General features: G+C 44.0%; 1 protein-coding gene across 1 annotated transcript in view; it reads right to left on the reverse strand.

Annotated features, from left to right (window-relative positions):
- The window catches only part of grk3 (G protein-coupled receptor kinase 3), a 42,688-nt gene that overhangs the window by 6,358 nt on the left and 15,432 nt on the right, over positions 1–20,898 (reverse strand). Inside the window, exons 3-14 of the mRNA XM_070924680.1 lie at positions 10,915–10,988; positions 10,654–10,755; positions 9,287–9,361; positions 8,002–8,063; positions 7,829–7,880; positions 7,176–7,267; positions 6,982–7,081; positions 6,610–6,688; positions 5,889–6,019; positions 5,135–5,229; positions 4,620–4,727; positions 2,034–2,100 (exon numbers count right to left, since the gene is read on the reverse strand). Coding sequence (XP_070780781.1) covers positions 2,034–2,100; positions 4,620–4,727; positions 5,135–5,229; positions 5,889–6,019; positions 6,610–6,688; positions 6,982–7,081; positions 7,176–7,267; positions 7,829–7,880; positions 8,002–8,063; positions 9,287–9,361; positions 10,654–10,755; positions 10,915–10,988 — 1,037 coding nt within the window. The remainder of the gene's footprint in view (positions 1–2,033; positions 2,101–4,619; positions 4,728–5,134; positions 5,230–5,888; positions 6,020–6,609; positions 6,689–6,981; positions 7,082–7,175; positions 7,268–7,828; positions 7,881–8,001; positions 8,064–9,286; positions 9,362–10,653; positions 10,756–10,914; positions 10,989–20,898) is intronic.

The following is a 20,898-nucleotide window of genomic DNA, read 5'->3' on the forward strand; positions in this document are numbered from 1 at the left end:
AACACAAAGACATATAGAGCTGTATTTTTAGCTGGTCGGGGCTGAATCGCAGCCCCCCCCCCCCCCCCCATCTCCCCCTCTCACACACATACACACCCACAGACGAGGATTACGAGGATAAACCAGATTAAGTGGCTGGATTAAAATTCTAATCTGGATTTATTGTGCTATGAAAGATCATACTTTCTCTGTTTAGAGGTCCTGCTCAGCCAAATAGTGCCTGTGTGTGTGTGTGTGTGTGTGTGTGTGTGTGTGTGTGTGTGTGTGTGTGTGGCACCCTTCTCAATAACTTCATGTCGTGAACAAAACACATAAATGGACACAGAGATTTGCTGCTGAAGAGTGAAGACGAGCAAAGCGTTGAAGATCACGACCACAGTTTGTAACCGTAACCTTGTCTGAGCTTGGATGTGAAGAAGGGAAAAAAGGTGGGTGAGAGCAGATATGTCACTGGGTGGGCTCAATGGACGCTATTCATCAGTGTTTGCTGAATCTGACACGTGACATCAAACAGCTCAACAGAATATTCCTCTAACAGACGATGACGGGCTGAACACACTCTGTACGTCCAATTAAACCTCAGTCCTCCTGAAATGTGTCCATAGCAACGGGTCTCCAGTAACCCTTGTTCTCTGAAAACATGATGATGCAAACTTTTGGAACTCGTCAGTTCAGATATTCAGTTTACAATCATGTCTGACAAAGAGAAGCCTCAAATCCTCACATCTCAGAAATGTATAAAATGACAAGAACAACAAAAAAATAAACATCGGATTATCCAGATAGTTGCAGATTACTTTTCTGTGGATTGAGCGATTGATTGATTGATTATCGCTCTAAATATGTTCTAATTAAGGCTGGGTATAGTCTGAAATGCTTCTGTAGTGTCAGAAACGTCTCTGAAAACATGGCGATTCTAACTTTTGGTCGGTTCTTGTCTCAGATCTGGGGAAGTGTTGATGTCGAAGAGTCTGACAACAAACAAGCAGTCAGACAGGTTGTTAACAAACCTCCTTATTCATTACTACCAACACTGCCTGTTGTAAACACCCATTAAGAAATTCTAATTTGGACTGACATAATTAACAGTGTCTGTAGCAAGTTGGACATGCAGACATGTTTCAAAACACCGGAATAATAATTTGTGTCTGGTTTGTTTTTTTCTCTAAAAATATTTAATTAACTCGTTAAAAACTAAAATTACGTCTCGATGATCCTCAGAGTTTGTGACCGGGATGCTTCAAGTTTCATACTGGACCCCGATTGGCTCCAAACTAGCTGTGATGTCATAAATCCTGCAGGTACATCCAGGTGTTAAACTGAGGAACTTCCATCCTTCAGCAGATTAATGTGAAAACAAACACATTCATCTTTCTGCATCGTGAAGCAACAAGAAGCAAAACACATTCTGGACTGAAGGACGACTTTAAACTTAATTCAAAACAGATGAAACTGCCTTGTGCATTTTAAAGCTTCTTTATTTTTTTAAAACCTGCCCGGACCACAGATCCCCGACTCGCTGAGTAAACTTGCGCTGAAGGTGGCTATAAATCCATTTGAACCCGGGGGGGTGTACTTTCACTACTAGTTCAGTTTATCTAAGCCGGGTTTCTGTCATATGCCTCATCTCCTGACACAGCAAGGTAAACAGGCGGCCGGGCGTCGGACGGTAGCAGCAGAGAGACTAAAAGACGACCCACCACACAAAGACGTTCGTCTCTGTCAGGGACGTGAAGGAAAACACTGCCCACACATTTAGAGAGCAGAATGTGGCTCACACAGGTAGATCTAAGTCTTCTAAAGAGCGTGCCTCTTCACACTCTGCAGTATGCATAGGGATATTTACATCTGTGTGCATTTGGGATTACTGTAAAGGTAAACAGACCAAACCCATGTGTTCAGGGTTAAGTAAAGAGCCTTATTGCCAATGTGCTTTAGAGCGTGTTTACACAGAGACTCCTTGTAATATGTGCATCCGCCATCATGTGCACCGCTGACTTCTAGGAAACATGCGGAGTGTGGATGTGTCTTACCATGGTGAGCGTCATGCGGTCGATCTCATGTTTGTCTTTGGTCTTATGCTGTCTGAAGGGACTGTGCCTGGACAGGAGAGGGCAGAGAGACACAGATACTGACACTCTGCACTGACTGTGGATTATTGGAAAAGAGGAGGGGGTGAGGGGGGGGCACAGAGAGGAGGGATGAGCGCTGGATGAGGAGGAGGAGAGCAAGATGAAGGAAAACCAAGAATACATGAGACACAAGCACAAACAGTCAAACTCCCCATACGTTCACATTCTTGGTTCCTAAATACTACAACAGATCCAGATCCAGATCCAGATCCAGATCCAGATCCAGATCGCTCTAATCAACCACCTGCGTGTTCGAATGCTGACTTGGAGCTTTAAGGGTGTTTGAGAGTTCACATTCAGTACTGAAGGAAAGCGGTTTGACTGTAGATGTGAACTCGCCCGTCCAGGGTCGCTGTATGTTAGCAGCTAAAGTTAGCTGGACGTCTTAACTAGCTTCAGTTGAATTTGTTGCTAGCGTACAGCTGTAGTGGTGAGGCACGATGGTTACCGCAAGAAAAAATGGTGGCGATGGATAACATGCAAAAACGCATCAAATGGCTAAGTCGGTCCTTGTCAAATGAAACTTCCAAAGTAAAAGTCTTCTAGAGGACGCGACAATAAAAGCGTTCTTTGAATCTACAAACTCATTCATCACTTGTGTTTTTTCAGGCCCATTAAACTGATTTGTGTCCAGCGTTCACTTCTTTTCCTGTTACTCGTTCCTCAGTAACAGAACTTGTGTTGCAATATCCGTCTAGGAAAAGTCTAGAAAGGAGAAGTCAGCTGAATGTGTTGCTAAGCAACGAGTCAACAAAAACAGACAGATACAGGTTTAAATGAACTATAAGTCCATCACACAGTTCACTTATACTCGTTTCTTACTGATGTGTTCATCAGGTGGTGTTTCAGATATATTTCATAACAAACACTGAAACAAGGGGCCTCGTGTAGGAACAGCTTTGTTCTTTAGTGGTGACGAGTGATGAAGACAATCTGTCACATTCACCTATTTTCTCATATTTAGGACAAAAAAACTCCACAAGCAGCCGTCGTCCAGCCCTGAGTTTACAGTAGAAACATGGAAATGTTCTTGCCTGACGTCCGTTATATGTGCGTTTAGTAATGCTTAGTCTTAAAATGTGAATTTAGGAACGTGTTTGTGTGCACATTCACACTTACTGTGACTGTTGGGCCTCCAAACACAGAACTTAAGAGGAAAACTAAATATATTATAGGCATTGAACATTACACCTTCTCTCTGTACATTAAGAGACGGAAAGACTGTCATCATTTAATCAGCCGAGCTGAAGCGAAGCAGTTTGGGATCAGATTGTTCCTCTGAATGCTGAGGAGGCAGCGGAGCGGCTACACTGGACGTCTCTGAGGGAGCTGAAGGATTCATGCTGGAGAGACAAACACAGTTTGATGCAGAACAACAGCCCCCGAGTGAGGCCCATATATAAGTAAACATATTTGACAGAACAGCATCTCTATCCAAGATACAAAGAGCGCCGTGCTCCACTTAGTGGAAGTGATCAAATGACAACTGGCAGCCTTGATGGGAAACTAGCAGCTTCCAAACTACATCTTCAATGAGTCTAATTGTTCAGCTGGAGCCAAACGACATCAGAATCCACTGCTGAAGCCCGGAAGGACGACGATCAATAAGTCTGAACTTTATGGATGATTGCATCCAGAGAGCTCAGGAGAAGTCAGGATTTAAGCAATAAAGCAAACATGGACTGTTTGGATGGTTTTCAACCGTCCCTAAAATACATGAGACAGCTTTGGAGGGTTGGAAGGTGTATTTTTGAACTTTGGGCCGAGTCAGGCTAGCTGTTTCCCCCTGCTTCCAGTCTTTATGCTAAGCTAGGCTAACAAAGTCCGACTCATCCTCTCTTGATTTATTGCCCTGCTCGAGCTGGAATAATCCTCATACTCAGATTCTGCAAGATGTTTATAGTCTGTGAAAGCCAGTCAGCTAAAACCGTATTTTCATGGAGAATAAATTATGTAATATTGTTTATAACAGAGTTCATGTGACTGAAATGTGTTTTACTTTCGAACAAAGAGGATTCAGACTTTTAAACTCAAGTGTTGAAACGTGTCCATCCATCTCTCCAGCAGCCAACCTTTCACCAAAGACCAACACACTCTTCCTCTTTAAAGTGTTCAAACACACTGATCTAAACATCAATGGAAAGACACGTCACACACACTCTCCTCGCTCAGACCTGGCAACCATTACACACACACACACACACACACTCGCTCTTCTTCCCCCTTTTACCTGATTTCTGACCTACTGGGCCCAGACCTGTGGCATTTACACACTCCAGATCAAACAAACACACACACACAGGTTGCACACAAACAAGATCAAACACACACCAAACAGACGGCGATGCGGAGAGCAGATTCAAAGAGGTTTACTCAGAGTGGCAGAAGAGGTTTGAAAGCAGGCAGGAAGTCGGGACACGGCGGGAGTAAAGAGCACAGAAGAAGAAAAAGATGAGATGAGAGACGGAGAAAAGGAGGAGCGGTTACCCTCGGAGGAGTTTGAAGAGCATGCAGCCTAAGGAGAACCAGTCGGCGCTGCTGTCGTACGCCGTCCCCTTCTGAAGAACCTCTGGAGCCATGTAGCCATGAGTGCCCCTGAGACAGACACCACAGCTTCAAGTCAGACACACACTCAGACAGGGTTAATATTAGAGGTGATCAAATATTTCCCCTCATCCCTCGTAATAACTGTAATAACACTTTTTAGATTCTGGCTGCTTCTGTGATACATGATGATGATGCTGCTGCAGGAAATCATGTCACCTTCATCATCACCACAAACAGAAAACAAACAGCAACAAAAAAAAAAAAAATCACAAATCATAAAATCTAACTTATTAAACTTCATAAACAAACACGTCTCTATCACCAGGCTCAACAACAACAGGGCTACACGTTTAAACAAACACTGTATTAATAACATCACTGCAACACAACAACCATAAATAATATTTAAATCAGAATCAGCCCCTGTGAGAATGGAGTGTGACTGCGATACGTACACGCTGGCGTGAGGTTTCTTCTTGGAGAAGTCGCATGCCAGGCCGAGGTCGGAGATCCGAACATGGCCGTGTTCATCCAACAGGATATTAGCTGGCTGAGGGAGGACACACACGTGGGCAGAGAGAGGGATAGAGAGGGCGATATGGATGGACAACATGAGAGATAAGATCATAAGCATAGGAAACAATGTTGGAGACCTCACTAATTCACGACTTAAGTTACAATTTCCGCTCACCAGGAGAAAATTCTGCGTGGATACAATAAAAGAAAACCTCCTGTCCTGGTTATCCTCCGCTGTTTGGCAAAACCGTGACTCACTCACTCTCTTTCCCCTCCAACACTCAGCCTAAAAGTATTATCTGCATTGTGCTGCACTGTTTATTGAAGCCCTAAAACTGTTCCCTGACTTCCAGCAAAATATATCTGTTATTATGGCAACCAGTCCAAACAGGGGAATTGGAGGAAAAACAGAGGACAGTTGAAAACACGGCTGATATAGCATCTGTGGAGGTGTGATGGTGGCTCAGTGGACTGAGTCACAGAGCTCAGAACTGTAATGTTCAGGGTCTGAATCCGTGTCACCTGTTTCCTACAATCCAAAATATGAAACTTTCTTATGAACATGCTGTGAAATGAGTCTTTTTATGGGATTTGTTGACAATAAGACAAATAAAGAATATCATTATCATTATTAAACTGTGGCTGTTTCAGGACTTGGGGGACACGGGACACGGTGGGATCAGAGGGGTCTACCTTGAGGTCTCTGTAGACGACGAAGCGGTTGTGCATGTGCTCCAGACCCAGGATGATTTCAGCCGCATAGAAGCGCATCTCTTTCTCGCTGAACACGCCGTGCTGAGACAGGTGGTAGTGCAGGTCGCCCCCTGAACACACACACACACACACACAGAACATAAAGTGTGTCAGCATGACCTCATAACACCTCATGCCTCAATCAATGTCCATCAATAAGTTGTGGTAATCTTCTCGGGGGAGAAAATGAGAATCGATGGGAGGCCTTCTATGACTCTGTCCTCCCCAACGGTCTCTGTCTTAACATGTATTGACTCGCTGTATTTATAGCACAACTGCAGCTGAACAGTGTGCACCCTCACACTGTACACGGTCTGATGATGACTGTGTTTGTGAGTGTTGACTTTAAAAGGTGACTCAGGCTTTGATTGTGAGACTGGCTGGAAGCTCAGAAACTGGCTGCTCGCCGGTCCACCCTTAAGAGGAAACACTGACGCTGAGGCGCGAGGAGCGTTAGAAGAAGGCCGATATCAGATGTTCGGCAGGTCGCTGCGGTGTGACGCGTCATCAGTGAGGTCAAAATCCCATCAGCTCTTGATTCTCTGGGGGAGGAAAGACCCGACCGGCCGGCGACACTCTCAGTAATCTGATCTTTGTGCCTCAGGATGGACTGACGGGGGCCTGAGTTTAGTCTGGCCAGGCGGGGCGGAGGTCACCTTACCGTTCATGAGGTCCAGGATGAAGCAGAGCTTGTCGGGGGTGTGGAAGGCGTACGTCATGCACACGATGAACGGGCAGTCCTGCAGAGGTGGAGGGTCAGCAGGGACGTGCAATCAAAAACAATCGACAATGTAAACAGGAAGTCATCGAAGCATCGTGACGCCCAAAAACAACAACTGTAGTGGGGAAGAGTTTCGATGAAACACAACTTTTCATATTGATATCTGCGTGAGTCAGTGATACTCATGCAGTTCAGAATGAGTGGGACTACATCCGATTAGCTCTAAACAGGTCATATATTAGCATGCTAACGTTAGCTGTGTCAGTCGGTGTGCTGAGTTTAACCTCAAGCAGCTCGCGGTGTGTAACTCACCCCTGTGCTGACTAATGACAGCATGATTCTTTCATTGAGCGCTAGAGTCTCCCCCTGCTTCATCTTGATCCTCTTCTTGTCCAAACACTTCATGGCATACCTGACAGTCAAACAACACACAGCACAGGTCACACACAGGAGCTCCCAGCACGAATGTATTTTATTCCCTTTGTATTTCTTTTTTTCCTCCTTACATCTTCCCCGTGTCGGCCTTCCTGCAGCCGTACACCTCTCCGAAGCCGCCCCTGCCGATGATCCGATGCACGCTGAAGTCGTTCATGGTCAGCTGAGGACAGATCAGTGAGCAGGCGGACTTTAAGAGGCAGGACGGGACTGAAAGTATCTTTTAGAGGGCTTTACAAGCCAAACTGTACCGAAAGCAAAGCAGACCGACCACAGGCTTGTGTGAGAGCAGATCCCCGCTAATGGTCGTTCTTAACGGATGTTAGTATGTGGGCGGCGGCGCGGCTGCTGTGATCCCATCACAAGATGGTCTCTAGTTTCAGCATGAATTCAAAAGCTGAACTATCAAATTTCAGCATGAAGTTCAACAAAAAACACAGTCAAAACTGACGTGAATAAACACCCACAAATCCACTTGATAATGATGATAAATGATAAAAAAAAGATGCTCCTTATAACTCAGAACCTGCCTGAGAAGTTTTCTTCAGTATCACAGCGACCAGTGATTCTGTACATCCATGGGTACACTGCAAACATTTAGCCTGTGTTGAATACCCAGCGAGATACAGACAAAAAACCTGGCGTCGGTGTGACTGGGGTGTTGGTCTGGACCACATTAACCAAACTACAGGTGTGAAAGTGACTTCTGAAAGCTTGTACTCACGTGGATGTTGAGCTCCACGTTCTTCCACTGGCAAAAACGAGTAAATTTGTCACTGAGGAGAGAAAAAAAGAAGAAAAACCAGAGTGTAAACTGTGAATTTAATGAATGCGGTGAAGAAATGGTGAAACTCTTCCATCCAGTCCCCACCCCCACCCCCACCTTCCCCGTCTTACCTCTCAATGAACTTCTGGAAGATCTTCCCTCTCAAGCTGTCACAGATCTCCACTATGTATGGCTGCAGGGGGGGGGGGTACAGACACACAAACAGCAGTTCAGTATGTGAATACATCGTCTTACTGTGACTGAACTGGACTGTGGTCAGTTCCTGTCACTGAGGCTTCTGTCGCCTGTATGTTCCAGCTGAATATGACAGAGCTCACAACATATACAAGAAACACTGACAGGTTGATGGAATATCTCTGAGGGGAAATTCACTGGATAATTTTACATCCAGAATAAGATCCGTGTTGTCGCCTAAAAGAGGAAATTGTTGATTAGATTTATTGAGCTGAAAGAAAACAACTGTTGTTTCTTTTCTCACAGGACTGTTTTTTACTGGGTGGCCTTTTGGCAACTGATGTTCCACACTAAATGCATAATTACCAACCGTATGAATCGGAGAATCTAGAGTTTAAAGGGGACCTATTATGCGCTTCCAGCTCTTTATTTTATAAATTTATATATTCTGGGACTCCACTAGAGTAGCTTTACATGATTCACAGTCCTTATTTATCTCATACTGGCCCCCCAGTTCATCCTGTCTGAAACAACACGATTTAGCTCCAGTCTCTTTAAAAGCCCACTTTCTCCTGATTGGCCCTTCCCGGAGGACCACGGAGAGCCGCTGAGCACCGTCGCTTCGTGAGGGTAATATTATATTTCATCAAGTGTAATAATGTTTTCTGTAAAGTCATCGTACTGACTTTTTAACAGTAAAAGACACCAATACACACAGTCCAAAATGAGGGATTCAAACAAATCAAGTCCCGTTATGAGCTTTTAGGCCGCAGGCTTTTCACACGTTAGGAAGATGAAGACTTCTGACATTATTATTATTCATTTATCTGTTGTTATTTCTCACGTTCTGAATCTACTAACAAGGGAAAAGGACTTACTGAAACTCATACGGGAAAAAAATAAAATAATGAAAATAAAACGTTTTGCCTTGAGACTGCAGCGTACTGTAGAAATAAGGCTTGCAAAGGTTACTGTGTGTGCGTGTGTGTGTGTGTGTGTGCGTGATTTCGATTAGACTGAGATGTTCATCTGTTATTCTTTTTCAATAATAATATTCTTTGATGGAAGACATTTTGACGTGTCACAGGTGTAAATAACGTTAATGATGGCTGAATTCCATTTAGCTCTTCTGTTTCAGGTGGTTCCCTCTCACTCTTCAGTCTTCATGAACACAGTACAAGAAAAAACAAACACTCATATACGTGTTGAAAGGTGTTTTACCTGGAAGAGAGTTGGGGGAACCAGTTTCTTTGCTAAGTGGCTCTGCACGTGGTCCACGGCTTTCTTAGAAAATGGCTGAGACAAAGAGGAGGAAATAAGGATGGGTCATTAAAAAATGCAGCGTTACCAGTAATTTCACTTCTGCTTTCTCTGCGTCCTCGAATGTAACATGACCAGGACATTGCGCTGCTGCTGCGAGGCCGCTACCAACACTAATATCTGTGTGTGTTTAATAACTTCCTCCCTGTATACAGCAGCGAGCACTAACTTCACTTTACATGCCTAATTGTTGCCTTGCAGGAGGACTGAAGCTGCGGTGGCAGTTTGTGGTGTGTGTGGATGGACTCTGGCAGAGGCACCTCCCATCATCACTCTGTGTTCGAGTACGTGGAGTCATTTACTCTAAATCCACTCCTTTTAGTTAGTAAATCATCAGTTGCTTTACTACAGTATGGACTTTCTTACACACATTTGTAACGAGTGGAAACCGAAAATATAGAGAGGAGGTGATGGTATAATCACTGTTGTGGTTGTTGTTTTTTTTTACCTCTTCCGCCGTGAACTGGGAGGGGGAACATTATTAGTGTGGTCTGATCTGACATGATAAGTGTTTCATATTAAATACATTTTATTTTCATTGTGCGTAAGTCACTGTGACTTTTATGTAAAGTTTATAAAGTTTGTAAAATTGCCAGAACATTTCGGTAACGAGGTCTGAAAGGAGCTTCTGTCCTGGTGGTCATCCAGAACTCATAGAACTGTGGTCACGTATGTAACTCTTGTTGTTCTGGGTTTGAGTGTGTTTTTCCACTGTGAGGCGGGTGTGTTGATGCTAAACCCGGGTGTTGTGTCCGTGTCTGGGGGGTTCCCGACCTCTCTGACTTGTGATGTCCTAAAAGACAAAACAATATCTACTGATCGTCTACGAGCTGTGAGCACTTCTCAGTAGAGATGAAATTATTCATATTATATCATTTATATATAGAATTTCAGGAGATTACCTTGGTCTCTCATGAAACTGAAATCTTTCACTGCTTTCTGACATTTTAGAAACCAAACAATTATCGAATTAGAAAATAATTCAATGATGCAGATTCAATGATGATGAAAACAACTGTTAGCTGCAGCTCTACGTCTCAGTCTCACAAAAACTACCCAGTACTTCACAAGAACAAAGATTTAACACGACTGGAGAGAAATAAACATTTTTCCAGAAGAAAACCCCTCTTTTCTTTTTCTCAGATTTATCTTATCGAAGGTCTTATCAAGGTGTGAGACCGGGACCCCCTACAGTCCAGCGACCTGCAGCCAGAAGCGCAGGGGGACTTGACTCGAGTGCATTAGTGTGGATCTGAAGGTGCCCTCACGTGTGAACAGGACAGGAGCTCCTTCATGATGTAGCCGTCGTAAATCTGCCGGCTGCGGCTCAACCTCTCCTCCTCGGAGTCCAGCTTCTCGTAGTCCTTAATCTGAAACAGACACACGAGGTCAGCTTAACACTACAACAAAACAACGCAAAGCGCTTCCTGGGAGGGCCGAATCTGAATGAGCGGGATTACAGGCCTAATCTCTCACCCATCCCATGACGCCGTCTAATCCCAAACACACACGGGACACTTTAGACTTACTTCTTCGTAGAACTTGAGCTGCGGCACGGCCTCGTCGATCTCATTCATACAGAAGTCCTTGAACAGCAGGAAGCCTGGAGGACACAAAGAACAGGGACACCGTGAGGAGAAGCACCAAACACTACTGACTGATCCAATTCTGATAACTTTTACTTTAAAACAACATTTTGCTTTCTTTCTCTGAAGTTTAACTGGCAGTGAGATTCTAAAGTCGCACTTTGATTGAATGACGGCGTACGTCATTTCCTGTTAGTACAAAATGGCAAAACACTTCTAGTATACTAACTGCAAAAACACAATATTAGTACGTAGAATATACTGACGGACTTTTCAGTCAATACTCTAGCGCCATCATCAGCTTTTAACGTTAGCATGCTAACACGCTAAAATAATGTGGCCATGGTTGACATTACTTTCAGTTTGGGGACAGTGTCATTGTGGGCATGTTGACATGTTGACATAGTAACCACACTGAACTTTTTACTCCACCACCACAAAAACACTTGGACCTAAACTTTAATCCATTTTACAGTTTGGTTTTCTTTCCAGTGAGCCTCACAGAGCCCAGAGCTTCAGGCTGTGGTCTACGTACAGTGTACCACATTATGTACACACTGTATTTGGTTTATTTTGTGTGAATTTATCCACCAGATGCCCTCAAAAATGCCACAATAGTGAAGCTCCAATGCATGATGCAGCTACATCTGCATGCATCAGTGCTGTATAACAGTCGAGTCAAGTCCAGTGTCCGAGTGTCCAGCAGGCGCACGCACACACGCAGAAGTAAACAACTGGAACACCACATGAACATGAAAGAAGGGCAGCTGTATTAGGCGTAATAATGGATTGAGGTTGTCCTGTTCTTATTAGGGCCTCTAAAGCAGCTGATTCTGAGCCTCCAGCCTACAAATGTGTATACACACACACACACACACACACACACACACACACACACACACACACACACACACACACACACACACACACACACACACACACACACAACTACAGTAGATGGCACCAGGCATCATTAGCTGAGAATGACACACTCCGTGTCACTCTCAAACACACCAACAATGGATAATAATCTCACGACGTGTAGTCAAATCCACACTCGGTGAAACATTATCTGAGGAAGAGGAGGGGTGGGGGACATAAAAAACGCATCCACATTGCCTGCGGAGATGAGACGCACTGTTGCCATGGTAATTGCCTCCGTGGCTACCAGCTATGTGTGTACAATGGTGTGGAGACACAGAGATGAGATGTACAGTAGACGGTGCTGCTCGCCAGGAGGTTCTGGTGATCCCCCGGTTACTAGATAACGTCACACTACAGGGTGGCTTCAGTTACTGAAACAAAGACGGACATCAGGAGGAGACAACTAGAGACAACTAGAGAGAGAGGAGTAATGAGATAAGCAGCAGCATGTTGCATGTCGCTGAGACATAGTGTCAGTCAGTGTTTTACTGCGTCGGTATTCTCTTCTCTGTGGCTTTACCCGATTAGCATCAGGTGTTAGCAAAAATAGACGGCTAACAAGATCTCAATCTAGACACAGATCACGGGTCTGATCGGCCTGATGTAGGACTGTAGGACATCGCAGTGTGAGCGCAGCATGGTGGACTGATGGAAGGCCTGAGAAGATGTGGCGTTACAATAATTGTACAGTGTTGGCCCCAACCAGAGCAACACGATCAGTTGTATCAGTTCACAGGGAAACATGGAGGAAGTGTTTACATCAACAGGGACTGCAGCAGCAGACTTATAAATATGATAAACATATGAAACTATAAATAAAGTCTCTATTTGAAACAGGCCTGTTCTCTCTGACTGATATTTCACGACAGTTTAGTTGCAGAAATCAGCCTCAGAACAAACAGAAAATGAGCTTCTCAGCTTCTAAAAAGTGGCTTTTGTTTCAACGTAGCGGCGTCACTGATTCAGTTTGAGGCGCGCTCGGAGCACAAGCCATTTGTTTTGGGCCTCTCGCCTACTATCATCCATTCTCACTTCTTCCTCTCTGCTTTATCTCTCCTCCAGACGTGATGCATCATTTCCCCTCTGCTCCGACGCTGACACCCAGGCTCATACAAACAAACGTGCTCACATGCACCCACACATGGTGTATGTACACAGCCGACTGCACAGGGCATCCTTGTTTGCAGAATGGGTGCTACTGACAACCCCCCCCCACACACACACACACACGTCTTCAACAGCAAGGACTAAACGTGCAAGAGAGGTATTAAGAGAGAGGGACAGAGAGGAAAACGACGAGTTCTTACATCACCAAGACTCAAGGATTAACCTTAATCGCTGAACACTTCAACACTGCCCAGCTAATTCAACAAATGGCCTCTTCCAGAGAACACACACACACACACAGACACACACAGACACAGACACAGACACAGACACACACACAGACACACACACAGACACAGACACAGACACAGACACAGACACACACACACACACACACACACACACACACACACACACACACACACACACACACCTAGCTGAAGCTCAAATCAGACGTGAGTTCCTCTGAGCTTTGTCTCATTAGCGAGATCACCTGAACTGTCTATAAATACCGAGCCGGCTTGTTCCGACAGCGGCCTCCGTCCTCCATCATCAGCGCACACACAAGGCAACAGTTGGCCTCGCTGCGTGGAGCAGGTGGAGAACCAGAGCCGGTTCTCGACTGGAACCAGAACTGAGGATCCATTACAAAATGTGACATTTGAGTTCTGAAAGCCAACTTTAGACCTGCGGCACTTCAGTCTACATCGCGTATTAGCTTCACTCCCAGCAGAGCGACACAGCCGACAGTCTGCAACCATTACGTCTTCAATCATAATCGATTCATGTGCCGGTTAGTTTCTGGATGAATCGATTAATCGTCTAAAATATTGATGGTTTAGCTTCCAAAGTGAGAACTGGTTAACGTCACAGTAACCTGGACATCTTTGGGTTTATGTCTGTTGGTTGACAAAACATCATATTTGATGATGTTACCTTGAAATCGGCCATTTTTCACTATTTTCTGATGTTTTAGAGACTAAATGATTCATCAACAAAATATTTGGCTGCAATATTTTGTAGCCCTAATAAAACATCTTAAAGCCCAACGATGACGAAAGCAGCAGCTGCTCACATCTGAGCAAATGTTTGGCATCTCCGCTTGGAGATCGATTTCTTTTATGGATTAATAATAACTAATCAATAATTGTTTCAGCTGTAGGTATGTTTCTACTGTTTACCTTTCAATCATCGCCACAGAGGAGAAAATGGCCGTCACCATGATAACTTATAAAACCCTGCTTCATATATTATAAAACATTAGATGAATCCTCAAATTCATGGATTTATTACTCAAACTAGATTTAGTGGATTATATTTCATCGTGTATCACACCTACACAAAATAAATACTCATCATGTACGATACCGAGTATCTGAACAAACCACGCTTGATGAGCAGAATCTTAAAGAAGAGTTCTGTATTTTTACCGCCACACAGAAGGCGTATTTATCTCCGTCTTCTCTCTGTTCCCATCAGCGTTACCTTTCAGGAAGTACAACTTTTCACATGTGTTTCATTCACTCTCACGTCCTTTTCTCACATGGATATGTTGAGTCAGCATTCATTAACAAATACAAGTATGTAGTGTCTTTTTACGGTCAGGGTCTCTGACTCTGAGTGAACGTGAGCAGACGGAAAGTGTTGGTGTTGACACGACGCAGCGTTGGAGCTTCATTTTATGGAAAAGGGTTTCTTAAAAAAAAATAGTTTCTTATTGGAGGCTCATGTGAGACAAGGGATGACTTGACTGTGTTGCATTATACATACACTGACCTTTACTGGTGGAAGAGAGCCAGCACCGAGAGAACACAGTGTGTGTGTGTGTGTGTGTGTGTGTGTGTGTGTGTGTGTGTTGCACAATGTGACAGATATTCATTCAAGTGCAACATCAGGATTAGCAAACAATGTTAAGTATTCTCCCGGTCTTGCTGCTGTCTGATAGTGATTACCATGTGTGAGTGCAGGCTAAAGACCACTACTGTTAGCTGCAGAAATGCTAATCACCGAGCTGTGAATATTTGTTTGGCATTGTGATGTCATAAAGTGGGTTTCTGTTCCAGCACCGGCTCAGTGTCATAAATAAAACCACGATAAAATGGCTGAACGCTGAACTGCGCCGCTGCATGAGATGAGCTATACAAACAAAGCTGCCTTGCCTTACGGCACAGTACAGGTAGTGCCGGTTCTCCACTACAGTGTTGAACTGTTTTTCTCTGTTTTCACTCCCTTTGTTTACGGGCTTATAGCACAGTCACTACGTGTCTTTGATAGTCACATATATAACATATAATACAAGAATACAAGATGTCACCGATATATATATACATATATATAGATATATATACACACATATACATACATACATATGTATGTTTTATATATACGTATATACATACATATATATATATATCATAAGGTCATGGTTGCTTTTACTTGAAGGACATGCTGCACATAAAAAAATACAATAAATACAAAAACATACTTCAGCACACTACTCACAGCAGTAACTGGAGTACTGTGGGTATTAAGGAAACATCATGATTTCATTATGATGAACATTTTTGTGATTTCTACGCCGACCTATAGACGTCACTGAAAGACAGACAGCGAGTGTTTATGTCATGTGTCGCAGTTGTTTCTCACACTGTGTAATATTACTTAAATACTATGAACAACCTGTATTTATGGTTGTGATCTGTGTGATATGGTGAAGTGGACTCGGTCCTCCACACTCTACTCCTACTCCACATGCTTTTACGTATTGGCTACTCCAAATTCCGGCCCATGCGATTAATACTTGAAAACCAAAGCACACAGGCAAGCCTAGGCTCATTTTTCTGAATATGAATCCATCCCACACTGTACATTTAATTCCCCTGAGGTCTGTGATCTGCTCGTTAAAAAGGCAGAACAACTAGAACTTTGTATGATAATTAATAAAACCTGTCAGTGCAGTCTGAACACGAGCAGCAGAATATAACGAATTCTAATCAAATATTTATCAGATGTAATTAAGCCTGATCAGTGTCGCAGATCCTATTTTGAATTTGTATTATTACATGAAAATAAAGTTACTGTTACTGTAATCTTGTGCACTACACACTTGAAAGCACGATTAAATGTTAAATGATGCACCTTTAAAAGAAATGCTAATTTTAAAGACACTTTCATTATGATCATGAGACCACAGCTGAGGTCAGAAGTCATTTACAAAGAAAAAGTCCTTTCGGCTTTCACGACAGCTTCTACCTTCATCAACACTCGACTGTTTGCAGAACTTAAAACAAATGGTGATGGAGCGGATGTCTCGTCCTGGAACAACGTTGACTGTTTACAAAGCCTGCTGCAGCGAATATGCTAAACGAGACTTCGGCTCTCAACAGCTGAACACTCTGTACTTGTTGTACCAATTCAAGCGACTTACATCAAATTATGGACACCTTGAGACTTCAGTTTATTAAAAACCAACAAGCTGAGAGACTTAAGCATGTGGAGGGACGCTCCAGAGCAGAAACTCTGATTTATACGTGTGGGTTCAGACCTAACTGGCTAACGAGACACGCAGGACGAAACAATAAAGAATATGAGCATATGGAGAGAGTCTGCAGGCCTGCTGGCTGGACTCCACTCGGCTTCATCACATCTGCTCATCCAATCACATCCAAGCTGGATGCATCTAAAGTCGTATTTGGGAACGTTACGATCAATCACTGCACACTGGATGAAACCGATGTGGTCACCAACAGATGCTGTAACCTTGATCATATTCAGAGGAGATGAAGACAAAACGAAGTTCAAATGAAGACACAGACTGTCGGAGTTAAAACATCACACTTGAACACACACAGAGTCTGGAGAGGGGAGCAGGACGGGTCAGGGGGAAAATGAAAAGTGGGCAACAAAGCGAGAAGCTTACATCTGTCTCTGTGGAGGGGAGATAAATAGTGAGCCAGTGCTGCACTGCATGTTAACAGAGCACCAATAAATACCAGCCACTCTGGAAGGCAATAAGAGGTACGGTGCCAGTGGCATGATGGGTAAAGGCTTCGGTCGCACCTGCATCTAAAACGGCTGTTCAGAATACATTCACTTCAGAGTGTGTGTGTGTGTGTGTGTGTGTGTGTGTGTGTGTGTGTGTGTGACTCACATCATTGCATCAATCCATCAGTGTTTTTGTTATGTTTCTATGTTTCTACACAGATTTATCTGTGATCTTCCTTTCATTAGTCACCTGTCACATGACAGGTTGAGGTTGGAGGTTCATTCTTAGCCGCTCTGGAGCTTTCAAATCGTACTGCACAGTTTCCAGCATGGAGAAGTCCTTCAGGTGCTCAGACAAAAAGGACATGTTATTATTTCATGTATGATCACATGACAACTGAGCAAACTCCATCTGCTGAGGAAGATCATGTGACACGACCAGAAGCTCCAGAGCAGCTACCTTGTGGACCTTGACATGGTTTTGTCAGACCAGAAGTCATAGAGAAGTTTATTTTTATTTTTATCATTATTATTATTAAGGGTATGTTTGAAATCAGTATATGACAGCAGTATGATGGTTATCATTTAAAAAGAAACAGTGCAGTAGAATAATGTGACTCCAGAACATTACTAGAACATTATTATCATCATTATTATTATTATTATTATATAAATGACTATCATGGCTCGGTTACTGTCATATGCAATTGGTAGAGTCCAGTAACTCCAACCAGCTGGAATCAGATTCCTTTGATGTGAAGATAGTGTGAATCATGATGGATGAATAAAGGACAGACGTGAGAAGGACTGGAGGCGTGGACAGTCTGTCCACATACACATCGCGGCCTCTAGGAGGAACGCTGCATTCTGGGAAAGCGGATCGCCAAGGCTCTTTCCATTTATTGCTCTCCTTTAACGTCCTCCTCTCCGTTTCCTCTGCAATTCTCATCACCTATTTTATTTCTCCTTTAATCAATTTCATTTCTCCCTGTCGACAAGCAAATGCAGCAGTTCTGGTCAGGTTCCCATGGCAACCACAGTTGCTAGGCAACACACGACTCTCCATCATCCATTCCAGAAGTCTGACAGATGGAGAGGGAGAATGCCAAGGCAAGAGTGAGAGAAGGGGGGGGGGGGAGTTGAGAAAGAATGAAGAAGAAGAATGAAAACAGAGGAGGAGGAGGATGAGAGGAAGAGAGGGAGAGAAGAGGAGGAAGAGAGGAGGAGGAGAGGAGGAGAGGAGGAAGAGAGGAATAGGAGGAGGAAAAGAGAAAGAGGAGAGGAAGAGGAGAAGAGGAGGAGAAGAAGAGAGGAATAGGAGGAGGAAGAGGAGGGGGAGGAGGAGGAGGAGGAGTAGAGGAGGAGAGGAGAAGAGGAGAAGGAGAGATGATGCAATCCACATAAACACAGTGGCTCCAGTAAGCCGACAGTGAGCGTCTCCTCCCTCCATCAGTCCACCACTCGGTGTCTCCTCCGTCTCTTTTTCTGAATGATGCTTCGGTTGTACGACCTGCTGTAAAGCTACGACCTGCTGTAAAGCTTCCACCTGCTGTAAAGCTTCCACCTGCTGTAAAGCTACGACCTGCTGTAAAGCTTCCACCTGCCGTAAAGCTTCCACCTGCCGTAAAGCTTCCACCTGCCGTAAAGCTACGACCTGCTGTAAAGCTTCCACCTGCTGTAAAGCTTCCACCTGCCGTAAAGCTACGACCTGCTGTAAAGCTTCCACCTGCTGTAAAGCTACGACCTGCTGTAAAGCTTCCACCTGCTGTAAAGCTACGACCTGCTGTAAAGCTTCCACCTGCTGTAAAGCTACGACCTGCTGTAAAGCTTCCACCTGCCGTAAAGCTTCCACCTGCCGTAAAGCTTCCACCTGCCGTAAAGCTACGACCTGCTGTAAAGCTTCCACCTGCTGTAAAGCTTCCACCTGCCGTAAAGCTACGACCTGCTGTAAAGCTTCCACCTGCTGTAAAGCTACGACCTGCTGTAAAGCTTCCACCTGCTGTAAAGCTTCCACCTGCCGTAAAACTTCCACCTGCTGTAAAGCTTCCACCTGCCGTAAAACTTCCACCTGCCGTAAAGCTTCCACCTGCCGTAAAGCTTCCACCTGCCGTAAAGCTTCCACCTGCTGTAAAGCTACGACGTGCTGTAAAGCTACGACCTGCTGTAAAGCTTCCACCTGCCGTAAAGCTTCCACCTGCTGTAAAGCTACGACGTGCTGTAAAGCTTCCACCTGCTGTAAAGCTTCCACCTGCCGTAAAGTTTCCACCTGCTGTAAAGCTACGACCTGCTGTAAAGCTTCCACCTGCCGTAAAGCTTCCACCTGCTGTAAAGCTACGACCTGCTGTAAAGCTTCCACCTGCCGTAAAGCTTCCACCTGCTGTAAAGCTTCCACCTGCTGTAAAGCTTCCACCTGCTGTAAAGCTTCCACCTGCTGTAGGTCACCGACCCAGGACACGACCCGACGACTCGTAACTTTACACAGCTATGTCATCTTCATATACTGCATTCAATAACCTTGGTGTTGTTGTAAATATTTATTTAAGGGATAATCCAGGTTTAATCAAAAATAATAGTTAAACCGTTGGCCTCTGTGGATTTGTGAGACCCTTCAAAGTGGATTATCAAGGTTAGCATTGTTAATTGATATTTTGGGACAATCTTTTAAGGAAAAGGTACGTTGACGTTACTGCATCTTTGTGAAACCTTAAAGGTCCACTTAGCTTGATTTAGCTTGAACACGCCTCCTTCAAGAGCGAGTCTTCAAGGCGATGTCACAGATGATTTTTGGCCTACAGGACATTACTTTATTTTCTCTGTAATGCAAATATGAAATTTTACAATGGACACTGGAAACTGATAGAATAATAAAGTGACATGTATTTTACTAACTCTGAAAAGAGGCTATAATACTCTTCAAAGCAGCAATAACTGAGTTTCTGGCCACTCAGAGGCAGCAGAACAAGCTCAAATCACAACATTAACATGTTAACACCTCATGATGTTGTTATGGTGAACGTGTTCACACATCCAGCAGACACACAGAAACATTAGCATTCATTTGGATTCATGTTTCTGTCCACTGTGCAGCACTATGATCACCAGGTCGCTGCTACACCTGAACTGCAGTCTGGTGATGTTCATCACTACGAGTGCAGTAATTTGAGCCACTGTTAGAATAAAAATACTGATTAGTGGAGCTTTAAAGTAGCAGCATACAATATCCTGCCAATGAGGATGGAGGATCCTTCATGGTCATACACATACAGAGGCTGAAGCCTCCTCAATCTCTTAATGTGACTTCTCATTTAAACACATGCAGCCGGCACTGAAACCATAGAATAGTACACATTAGTAAACTGGCTGCAGCTCTGGATGCAGTAGTTATTGTAGTAAACCATATACATATTTACAAAAGTATTCAAGGTGAAGTAGTGGCCAGTATGCCTGCTATATTTAGAGCGTACAGAATGTCCATTACATAATGGTCATCCTGCCTGACCCTGATTTTGTCTGGCCCGTGGACTTCACAAGCAGGAATCTACCCACAACCAGGCTCTCACAAAGGACCGGCTGCCCAGCTGACGTGAAGACAGGTGGATCTCCTCAACTCTGCTTTCTTCATCTTCGTAACAAGGCTTAAAAATAGGCCCCTGCCTCTCACCCCCTCAGGTCTCCGGACAGCAGACAGACTGTGAAGGACGCGCTAAAGATGGGCTTTAACAATTCGCCTGTAAAACACTCTCAGATGTTCAGGTTTGGCTCATTTGATGCACAAACATGTCCTACTCACCTACCTAATATTTCAAAATGACATTTTATTGTTAAAAACACTTTGTAAACTAAACACTGGCCAGTTAACACTGTGTCTCTACATTCCAGCAGCAGTGCAGAGTCTTCTTCCTGACCTTGGTT

The sequence above is a fragment of the Enoplosus armatus genome, chromosome 18 (genome assembly GCF_043641665.1).
Source record: "Enoplosus armatus isolate fEnoArm2 chromosome 18, fEnoArm2.hap1, whole genome shotgun sequence".
Lineage (NCBI taxonomy): Eukaryota > Metazoa > Chordata > Actinopteri > Centrarchiformes > Enoplosidae > Enoplosus > Enoplosus armatus.